This window comes from Saimiri boliviensis, chromosome 16 (assembly GCF_048565385.1).
Source record: "Saimiri boliviensis isolate mSaiBol1 chromosome 16, mSaiBol1.pri, whole genome shotgun sequence".
Taxonomy (NCBI): domain Eukaryota; kingdom Metazoa; phylum Chordata; class Mammalia; order Primates; family Cebidae; genus Saimiri; species Saimiri boliviensis.
In genome coordinates, this window is record NC_133464.1 from 79,323,922 (window position 1) to 79,335,249 (window position 11,328).

Genomic DNA, 11,328 nt, shown 5'->3' on the forward strand with positions numbered 1-11,328 from the left:
GATTTTTTATATGAGGCCCTTATTTGTTGTTATGGTTGCCCCAGGTTTTGGCACCTGAACCCTCCTGAGGTCAGGTGTAGTGGTGCAGTAGGAGGAGCAGGTGTGGCAGGGTAACAGTCAGTGGGGCTAGTTTGCAGATGCTCCTGGTTGCACACAGCTCTGGAGTTGCTGCAGCACAGCACATGCCTTCACCCCGTTCCATCAGCTGGAGGGTTATCCAGTCTCTCCTGCAACTGTCCTGAGGAGCCTTGGAGGATGCTTTTTGTTTTGCCTCCTCTCTTCGTGCTCACCCATCTCCCTTGCTTCCTTCTCTCCATGCTTTTATTGCTGTGTGTGCTTCACCTGTCTGCGTGAGGAAGACACATTCCAGCCTTTCTTAGTCCTCTTTGTGAGTTCATCTCTTTCTGGGGTTTAATTGTGTATGCAGTTCCCTGCACTTTCTGCTTGCCCTGAAATGGGGGTTTCAGGACTTTTCTGGGTGCCTCTGCCTCATGGTTGCCTAAAGCTCATCTATCCATGATAGCATTCATTTTAAAAATTTATTGTACAGACAAGATTTTGCTGTGTTGCTTAGGCTAGGGTGCAGTGGCACAATCTAGGCTCACTGCAGCTTCAAAGTCCTGGGCTCAAGCAATTTTCCCACCTCAGTTTCCCAAGTAGCTGGGACTATAGTCACATGCCAACACACCTAGCTAATCAGAAAAAAAATTTTTTGTACTGATGGGGTCTCACTGTGTTGCCCAGGCTGGTCTCTAACTTATGGCCTCAGGTGATCCTCCCTTCTCGGCCTCCCAAAGTGGACATGCATTTATTTTAACGCAAGGCCATGTTGGTAGCTCTAGATGCCATAGGAGCTGAGTGAAGCAGAAGACTTTTCACTGCCTGCCAGTCACCCTGGCCGCTCACGTGGGGCCCCCAGAAGACATTTGGACTCTTGAGTTCTCCTCCTCCTGTGGTCTTATCCTCCCTGTCCTGAGCCATTTGTTGTTGCCTGTTTTGCCTTAAGCATAGGCTGCTGTATAACAGAAGCTGTTTGTGAGGGTGGGAGCTGGTGGTCAGCAGGGCCTCTGGCCTGGGAGGCGAGCAGGTTTGGATGAGGCGGGCACAGTACCACTCCAGCATGTTGCTGTCCTGTGGCCCTGCTCACTCGTTTGTCCTGGGCTGCTTGGTTTTGAACTTGGGTTGCTAGTTTTATTCATAGTCTAACACAACAAACTAAAATTTTGTTTGGCCACAGTTTTTCCTACATCCATCACTTGTACATTTCTGGGGGTTTCCTCTCATTATGAATCCCACATCGAAATGAGCTTGCTCATGTGTGTACTTTGAGTGTCTTCATGGCAGTTTCCATAACTGAGAGATGTGATGATCCTCTAGGAATTAATAAGGCTTAATCCCCATTAGAAAGGAGCTTAGTCCATCCCGTCTGTCTGTCTATCAGCCAGTCAGTAAATCCTACTGAAAGCAAAGTTCACCAAATGGGCTGCTACCCAACCTGAGGAATGTCAGTGTTTATAGGATTGGGAGCATCCTATCGGGTTCCTCTCTTAATGCTGACAAGGTCTAGGGCAGGTTGTCCCGTGCAGCTGGGCGACTGTCGGTATGGTTGAGTGGGAGGGATAGACGTGGGTGGTGAGTGTCCTCTTGGACTCCAGGCCAGCCGCTGGGACCCTGGAACAGGACAGAAAGCCCGCAGCCCTATGGCTGGCAAAGGTGTAGACGCAGGGGTGGGAGTAGGGGCTGCCCTTTGGAACTACAAGGAGTGCAGTTGCTTTTCGGGTGGTAGCAGAGGGCCGGATGCAGAAAGCTTAGGGTGACTTGGTGACCAGCAGGGCCTGTGTGCCTTATAACCAGGCGATGGTGGCCAGGGAAGCCACCTGCACTGACTCTATGGTTTACCCTCAGAACACAGCATGTGGGGGAGACAGGCAGACCAGGGCTTCGTACATCAGGGAACAGCGGCTTGAAGGACCCCACACGGGGCCCTGGGAGGGGCCATAGCACCACACTGAACCTGGGCATCGGGTCTCGGCATGGGTGTCAGACATATTTTCTGAATGTTTACGCAGCCTGCTTCCTCTGGGCTCCTGGGTTTGTCAACTGTGCTTGCCTTAGTGTCCATCAGTTTACTAAAGGTGCACTGAGCCCCTCCCAAGGGCCAGAGCCAGGCTGTGCCTGGGCCCCACACACCTGGCAAAAGCTGTACGGCCCCGGTCTCCACCTTGTGCATTCAGGCACTTAAGGAATGCCTTTGCTGACAAAGACAGTATGCTTTTATTTTAGCCTCAGTTTCTCTGGAATTGTTTGTTTTGAGATTGAGTTACTGGTAAATATGGGACCCGGGGCAGGACTGGCTGGCGGCTCTGCCTCCTTCCTCCAAGGGCCCTGGGGAGAAGGTGTGGGACTGGCCACGTGCTGGTTTCTCCCCGTATTTCCTGTTGGACCCCTGCCTCACAGTGTCCACCTCTCCCCACCCTAGTTATTGTTTAGAAAATGCTCCTGGAAAGGGCAATACTCTGTACCCTTGTGGCCCTGGGCCATGAACAGCAGGGAGGCCTGTGCCCACGGAGTTGGCATGTGGTGACTGGTCTCAGGGAGGGCTAACCACCTGGTTCTCCTCCTGTCAGGAGGTGAGCACAGCTCCTGATGCCAGACTGCGCAGTGCGTGTCGTGACCTTTGTTTGTGTCCTTTTTTCTAGTGACACAAAAGAAGAGAAGCCCGGTGTTGGTGGATTCATGCCCTTCGGGTTCTCTGGTGTCCTGTCGGGGGCAGCGACTTGCTTCTATGCCTTCGTGGGCTTTGACTGCATCGCCACCACAGGTATGCCCGCCAGCCCACCGCGGTCCTGGGTCCCCCTTACTCCTAGCAAACAGGCCAGTGTTGCTTACGGCTTGCCATTTCCTTCTTTGCTGGCACTTTCTGGCTGCCACTCTTTCACACAGGGGCAATGTGTGGATTTGTAGCTTCCTGCCAACCCCTCCCACCCCTAAACCATTATCACATCCCCACGTGTCAAAGCCTGATGGAAGCTGCATCTCAAATGAGGTGAAGGTTCTGATGCTAGAGTGGAATCAGAGCCGTGTGACTGTGGCCTGATTTCATATCTGAGCGTCTTCCGGGAGGAATGAGGCCATTCACAACATTGTCATCCTGGTGGTCTGAATGGGCCAGGCTTCAGTGAACCTCCCAGATTTTCTCTGCCAAAGGAAACAAATCTCTTCCTTTGCTGCCCCACCATGTTCAGGCTCAGAACACTGTTGCAGGGCCATGGGCTGTCTGATGTGTCTTTCTGCGCACCACCCTTCCGCTCCCAGAAGCCCAGGAGGCCCCAGTGCCCACAGGGCCGAGCGCTGCGGGGGAGGTTTCTCACAGTGTTGCGTAGGTTCCCTGGCACTGAGAGCCTTGGGTGTCATATGGGCAGATGTGCAGCCTCCTCCACTGACCCCTTGGTGCTTCTAGGTGAAGAGGTGAAGAACCCACAGAAGGCCATCCCCGTGGGGATCGTGGTATCCCTTCTGATCTGCTTTATCGCCTACTTTGGGGTGTCGGCTGCCCTCACACTCATGATGCCCTACTTCTGCCTGGACAATAACAGCCCCCTGCCCGACGCCTTTAAGCATGTGGGCTGGGAAGGCGCCAAGTATGCGGTGGCCGTGGGCTCCCTCTGCGCTCTTTCTGCCAGGTGAGACACCTTTCTGTGGTGGCTGCTCCTAGGGTTGGAACCACCAGCAGGGGTTAGGCTGTATCAGACCAGGTACAGCCATGCGAGAGACATGTCGGCTGCCAGCATTCTTTACCCTTGAAACAGAGCCGGGACCCAACCCAGCCCTGAGCATGTGGCTTTTCCCTTGTTGTCAGTATTCATTGCCCCAAGACTTGTGCTACTGAGATTTTCATCCTGAAGAACCCGAGGCTGGCTTTTCAGCAGCATCTGCTTAGCAAGGGACTGGCTCTCTGTCCCTGACTCTGGCCACTGGACCAGGCCACCTGTTTGAATACCATATTTTGGCCCTCAGTTTGGCTGTTAATGCAGAAGCTACTTTGAAGAAGGGAATAAATGCCTTTTAATGAGAAATATTTTTGCCTCTGGTATTTCCTTGTAGCCTGTGTAAACAGAGCTATTTGGTAAATATTGATTTACCACAGGGAAATCCAGTGATGAATGAATGCAGTGATGCTTGTATTTTCTGTTTGATTCAGCTGGAAATAATTGCAGGAATTAATGCAGTTTTGCATCTGTAAAGACTGTACTGGGTCTCATGCTAGTGTATGTGAGATAGATGTTCCCTATTCTTTACCTTAATCCATACTCACAGTGTGTGCTCTTTCTGGGGTTGATTTTTTTAAATGCCAAGTCTTTTAGCCGCAGGCCTCACCCAGCATGGAGGGATGGCAGCTCTTGGTGAGCTCAGACTCCTCCTTCACGGTAAACCGAGCATGGCTGGATGTGGTGCCTTTATCCCTTATGAGCCAGGGTTGCTCACGCGGTTTGCCTCTCCCCATCTAGTCTTCTAGGTTCCATGTTTCCTATGCCTCGGGTTATCTATGCCATGGCTGAGGATGGACTGCTATTTAAATTTTTGGCCAAGGTCAATGAAAGGACCAAAACACCAATAATCGCCACGTTAGCCTCCGGTGCCATTGCTGGTGAGTACTAGAACTCATTTCACGTGTAAATATTTTCACAATTGAGTCGTTGATCCCTAGGGAGACGTCTTGCATTGTTCTGGGCTGTGAGTAATTTTAACTGGTCTTTGTAACTCCTGGTTTTTATACTTGGAGCCTGGTTCATTGAAAGTTGACTGACCTTTTGACAAAAGGCAGAGGTAGTTTGACAGAGGATGGGATAGAATTTTCGAAGAGTTTGCACTCTGGTTTTCATCTCATTGGGCAGAGCTTAGAACACACAGTTTTCCCCCAAAACTTTTTCCCCCATTTCTGGACGTTTCCCTGTCAAGGCCAGGCTGACACCTTCCTGCATGACACAGGCCAAGGGAGACTTCACCGGTACCTGGAAATGCAGCATCCATGTTATGAATTCTCTGGAAAACAAGTATCCCTTATGATCAGTGTTTTATAAAATGTGCTGCCTCTTCCTGAGGGAGTATCAAGGGTGTTGCTGATGAAGCTGCTGCCCCTCAGTTGATACGTAATAGCAGACACAGTGGAGCTTCATCTTGTCAGATCAGCATTTTGTTGGATGAAATCAGTGGGGTGATGAACTCTCTGAGCTGTGTGGGTGTTCCAGGGCCCTAGATGAAGAGAAGGAGCACCCAGAAGGAAGCTCACGTGCACACTGTACCTGTGGTTTTATGTTTCTTCCTTTCGCAATTGCATTTCATAGCCCCGAAAGGCAGACGCCAGCCCACTGTGCAGATGTAGAGGTGGAGGCCCAGGGAGGTGAAGTGAGTATCTGCACCCAGGACGGTGGAGCCGCCTTGTGATTCCAGGATTGTTTTTATGTCAGAGTGGCCAAGCTCCTTCCAGGGTCTGAGTAGAGCAGTGGGTCTTTTTGGCAAATTAGGGCATGTGGTGTCAGTCACAATTTCCACTGCAGCGACTTGTCCAGTAGCCATTAGTAAGGCACTTGACCTTCTTTCTTTTTTTTTTTCTTTTTTGAGACGGAGTTTCGCTCTTGTTACCCAGGCTGGAGTGCAATGGCGCGATCTCAGCTCACAGCAACCTCCGCCTCCTGGGTTCAGGCAATTCTTCTGCCTCAGCCTCCTGAGTAGCTGGGATTACAGGCACGTGCTACCATGCCCAACTGATTTTTTGTATTTTTAGTAGAGACGGGGTTTCACCATGTTGACCAGGACGGTCTCGATCTCTTGACCTCGTGATCCACCCACCTCAGCCTCCCAAAGTGCTGGGATTACAGGCGTGAGCCACCGCACCCGGCCCCTTCTTTCTTAAATGAATGAATTATTCGCTAAGTTTTATTACCACCTACTCCCTTAGCAAACTCTGCTTAGTTTTGTGGATTAATATTATATAATAAAACAAACCTATCTACAAATTTTGAAACATCTTTTATGTGATTCTGTGCTCTTGAGAGTGACCACAGTGGTCATATTGAAAGGCACTATACATCAGAATTGGACCAGTATATTTACAGGATTAAGGATCTGGGAAAAAAAAAAATAGTTTTTTCAGGCTTTGCCCGAAATTTGATCATATTAAAGGCTGGCCTTGATTTCCTTCCCATGCTGATAGAGGGAGATCAAACCGTGCTCTTTGAAGTGACTGTAAAGTACATGCCATTCACAAAATCCAGGCTTACCCTTTTCATTCGACGGCAGTGGGAAGTAAGTATTTGGTTATGTGAAATCACCTCACATGGAAGAAATTAGTCTCAAGTTCCCTGTGAGTAGGAACATCGGCATTTGTGGCATGCACAGTTGGGTGCTGTTCCGATTATCAGAAGGTCCTCCTTCATTGCTCTTTATGTTTTATCCTCCATTTAAATTTGTTTTAGTTGCAGTGATCTAGAGAGGCTTGAAAGATATTTGTGGAGAAATAATGGTTTTGTATTTATTTTTTAGCTTGTGTTGATTCCATGTGTTTTGAAAATATCCCAAAGCAGATCTAGGCAAGCTGTTTTTTAATGAGTACTTGACATACACACCCACATGAATAGACAGGCATGTTCCCACAAAACTCACAAAAGATTTTCAAATAAGGGTTCAGGTTTTAATTACATTTTAAAGGCAAGGGACACGGTGAATGGGCTGATACTATATCGTTTGAGAACAGCTCTTCAGGTTTCTTCCATGTGAAGTGACTTCACATGTGAAGAACTCTGCTTTCCTGCTCATCTTCCTGGGTTAGGACCCCCCTATAAGTGCCCCCAGAGCGTCAGAACCTCCCCTTCTCTGCCGCCCACTGTTGTACACTGATGCCTGTGTCTTGAGAGGGAGTACACTCAGGAAGGCTGGGCACTGTGGCCTGCCCTGTTCAACGGTGAATACCTAGAATCCAATGATGGGTACACCTTGATTGGAACTGGATGATGGAAGATGGGTAGAAAGGATAGATGCTGAATGGATGGATGGGTGGATGGGGTGGGATGGGATGGGATGGATGGATGAATGGATGGATGGATGGATGGGTGGATGAGATAGATGGAAGATGGGCAGATGGATGAGATGGATTGATGGATGGTGAGTGGATGATAAACGCTTTAATAGAGAATGGATGGATCAATGGGATGGATAATGAATGGATGCATATGAGTCTGTGAGTCAGCATGGTTTAAAGAAAGACACATAGGACTCAGAGTCTTAAGAACCTAGTTCACATCCTTATACCTATGCTTATGAGCTGTGTGACCTTAGAGAAGTCTCCTAACCTGTGTGAATGTTAGTTTCTCCATCTCTAGTGTAGGAATGGCTTACAGAGTTGCCATAAAAATCACAAGAATGAAAGTATTCTCTGTGCAGATGTCAACGATTACTACCATCTGTTGAGGACTGTGTCTGTGATTTAATCCTGAGCTTGACTTCCCTTTAAGCTGTGTCTTTCCATGGGAAGGCCGAGGACGGGGCGGGAGTAAAAGCAGCCCCCTTCGCTGCCCTGGATGATGGTGGATGGTGGTGGTCCTGCTTGTCAGTGCAACCAGATGGCCATCCACAGATCCTGGTGTCTGTCTCTTCCCAGCTGTGATGGCCTTCCTCTTTGACCTGAAGGACTTGGTGGACCTCATGTCTATTGGCACCCTCCTGGCTTACTCGTTGGTGGCTGCCTGTGTGTTGGTCTTACGGTATGTATAGCTTTTTGGGGTTTCATGACAGAAATACAGAATGGAGGCACCTGATAGCCTTTTCACAGTTCAGCTATGGTTTACGTGATGAAACTTTTAAGTTGGTGATAGCTCCACTGGGAGCTGCCAAGGAAAGGGTAGGACCTAGGCTGACAGCCCAGTTAGAAAGACGTCCTTGGCAAAAGTTGGGGTGCCCCTCACCCTCCTCTATCATGTGCCCTCATTTTTCTGGCTAGATGTTGGGTAGATGGAGACAGGTTCTCAGCTCAAGTATTAGACCAGGATCCAGGGATCGGAATTTTTGAAGACTGATTGCAACTTGGTTCCAATTCTTGAGACAGACAGGATTGAGGGCTGCCTTGGTAGGAGTTAGGAAAACCCAAGGCCTGTGAAACCCAGGTCTGTGTGATGCTTCTGTGGCTTCGTTGCACTGTGGCTGGAGGAATGAATCCCACTGTGTGGCATGGGCACCCAGGTTGATGTTCAGGGTCACTGTCGAGGTCGGCTTGCTGTAGCCCGGTTGGGGCCAGGCAAGCCTCTTGCAGTTGCAGTAAAGCTGCTCTGGGCCTGGGCTTGGTGCCTTGGTGTTCCCACCTGCCCCAGCACGCACTCCCAAAGCACAGCCCTGGCAGCATTCATCCTGAGAGCCTGTGCTCACGGAGACACTCAGTACTGGTCTCCCCTTACGAGCCTCCTTGTTTCTCTTCAGGGATCTCCACCTGCAAGGCCGTTGATTGCACGTCCAACTTGCTCAGCAGCTGATGTACATAAAACCCAGGCTGAGCCTTAGCAGTAGCTCTGTAGAATCAGCTAAGACTATTGGGGACCCCTTATTCCTCCTAAGGAGCCCAGTGCTAGAGTAGTCTCTGAGGTCCCCCACTTTCTTAATTGACCGAGTGGTGTTGCACAAGGGAATCAGTGGAAAAATGGTTAATATCTTTATACTCCCTCTTAGAATTGATCATATGCAAAATAATTCATACAGCACTCCTTTTTCAAAGCTGGTGGAAAGGATTTGCACTCTGTTCGTTTTGGGTGGGAAGATAAGGAACCTCATTCAGAACGGATGCTTCACTGGCAGGTATCTCGTGTCTTGGAAGTCATGCTACAGGCTTGGCCCTCCAACCAGCCACATACAATGATTTACTCCAGGGTGCTTGGCGTTTTAAAAATAACTTGATCCAATTAAGTCACACAAACAGAATTTCTCAAATCCATCCGCCTGCAGCCACATGCCTCTGGCTCTTGGTGCCAAATAGGATCCTGGTGGTGTTCCTGCTTTCTATTTCTGTCCTTCCTTTTAGCTCCCTACAGCTGTAGTTTTGTGGGAAGTGGCCTAGTCTCTTTAGCATCTGAGGGCCACTGCCACTTCTCTCGGGGTATTCCTTGGGGTTGCTCGTGGTGGAGCTCCTATTGCCTGGAACCAGACCATGGAGGATGCCCTGCAGAAGCAAGAGCAGGAGGTGACCTTCCCAGTCGCCTCTTCGTCTGCAGTGCCGTCTCTGACTATCTCCTTCCCATTTCATACCTCATGTCCCAGGCAGCTAACTTTGTAGTTTTATAGAAACTTACTTTGTAGAACGTGGGTTGGTGCATTGCCCTTTTGCTTTAAGTGGATAATGGTTGGTCACACAATACATTTCTTCCCAGGTATCAGCCAGAGCAACCTAACCTGGTATACCAGATGGCCAGTACTTCCGATGAGTTAGATCATGCGGACCAAAATGAGCTGACTAGCACCAGTGATTCCCAGCTGGGTTTTTTACCAGAGGCAGAGATGTTCTCCTTGAAAACCATACTCTCACCCAAAAACGTGGAGCCTTCCAAAGTCTCTGGGCTAATCGTGAACATTTCAACTAGCCTCATAGGTAAGAGCTAGCCCTTCCCTGGGGCCTCGCTTGTTGGCACTGCGTGGTTTCTAGGCAGTAGAGCGGGAGTCGGGGGAAGGTGCCAGAGAAGAGCATCTGCCTTGCTCCTGGACTGAGGCATAGTTACTCTGTGCTAACTGTAGTTGATGCCTTTGGAAATGGAGCCTCTCTCTCCACAAGTTTTGGGGAGAGCAGCAGATGCTTGTGGGAAACTGAGAAATGGCTGAGTTGCAGCTCGCTCTGTCTCTTCTTCCCCGTTAGCTGTTCTCATCATCACCTTCTGCATTGTGGCCGTGCTTGGAAAGGAGGCTCTCACCAAAGGGGCGCTGTGGGCAGTCTTCATGCTTGCAGGGTCTGCCCTCCTCTGTGCCATGGTCACGGTTGTCATCTGGAGGCAGCCCGAGAGCAAGACCAAGCTCTCATTTAAGGTGAGCAGCTCGGCCTCATGGGTCTGTGGCAGGGAAGGAACCCTGGTACACCGACCCCAGCTCTGCACAGGCTCAGCTGGGCCCGGGTGCTCCCGACGAAGGTGTTTGCCAGCCAGTTCAGGCACTGTGGGACAGGGGCCCTGAAGGCACCGAGAGGACTGGACCCTGGAAGGAGGTAGCCCTCCTCCCCTGGCTCTCCGGTGGTGGGACGCTTCTTGTAAATGTCTGCCCAGGTTGATCGCATGACTTTTCCAAGCCTTGGAGACGGGCAAGGCTTCTACATGTTTAGATTACACAAATAATAAAACAGACCTTAGAGGTAAAATGGAGGTCCATCTTCTAGTCCTTTCTTCAGCGGGAGAATCATAAGAGAGGAAAATCATAATGGAGCTCACTTGGCCACTCAGAGCTTAGAACCAAATCCCCACCTACTAGGATTTACCCTTGGGTTTGTGTGTGGAGAGGGGGTGTTGGGCTGTGAGGGTGGGCACGCACTCTCTCTTCCCCACGCTCACCCGACTGTCCCCATCACTCTCAGGCGTGCTGCCTTTTGCTAGACAGTGTTACTGAACTGTTGGAACTGGCGCCACTGCCGCGGATTGATGCCGCCTCCTGTCTCTGCAGGTTCCCTTCCTGCCAGTGCTCCCCATCCTGAGCATCTTTGTGAACGTCTATCTCATGATGCAGCTGGACCAGGGCACCTGGGTCCGGTTTGCCGTGTGGATGCTGATAGGTATGTGATGCTGCCGCCAGCACGTCCACAATCCTGGCTTCTCTCGGGGGCCTCCCTTGTTTCAGGATTTATAACACAGTGACACACATGCAGTCAGCAGCTTTCTCAAAGATAATGCTGAATCCCTGGTAGGTTGTGAGTCCTCTCCTCCCTGTTAGATACTTTTTGTTTTTATTGCCCCTTGCCCAAACTATTTACTCTCTTGGGCAAGACCTTAATATTTATTAATAGGAACAAGGTGATGCGTCAGCTGCAGATAAGGTACCAGTTATTTTCACCCCAGACAGGAAAGTCTGGCCTGTGCCTTTTGGACCCCTGGCCTGCCCAGCACCAGATTGGTATGGGCACGAGGCCCAGGCAGGGGTAGGTGTCATGGGCTCCTCTGTGATGGCGTCTTCTCTGGGAAGGACGGTGCTTTGGGGCCTATGGGACATGCCACTGGGGTAGGAGCTTCTACATGAGCTAGATGACCAGGGCTGGGTGCAGCCCGTAGGGCCAGCTGAGTCCCACCCCTCTAGGCATCTCACCCCAGGGCCTGG

At 50.2% G+C, this 11,328-nt stretch overlaps 1 protein-coding gene across 3 annotated transcripts in view; it reads left to right on the plus strand.

The window, feature by feature from the left end:
• Window positions 1-11,328, plus strand: part of SLC7A1 (solute carrier family 7 member 1) — an 85,310-nt gene that overhangs the window by 67,926 nt on the left and 6,056 nt on the right. For all 3 annotated transcript variants that reach the window (XM_039473212.2, XM_039473213.2, XM_039473211.2), the window contains exons 6-12: window positions 2,700-2,821; window positions 3,461-3,683; window positions 4,509-4,648; window positions 7,658-7,760; window positions 9,411-9,628; window positions 9,890-10,056; window positions 10,681-10,789. In XM_039473212.2, coding sequence (XP_039329146.1) covers window positions 2,700-2,821; window positions 3,461-3,683; window positions 4,509-4,648; window positions 7,658-7,760; window positions 9,411-9,628; window positions 9,890-10,056; window positions 10,681-10,789 — 1,082 coding nt within the window. The remainder of the gene's footprint in view (window positions 1-2,699; window positions 2,822-3,460; window positions 3,684-4,508; window positions 4,649-7,657; window positions 7,761-9,410; window positions 9,629-9,889; window positions 10,057-10,680; window positions 10,790-11,328) is intronic.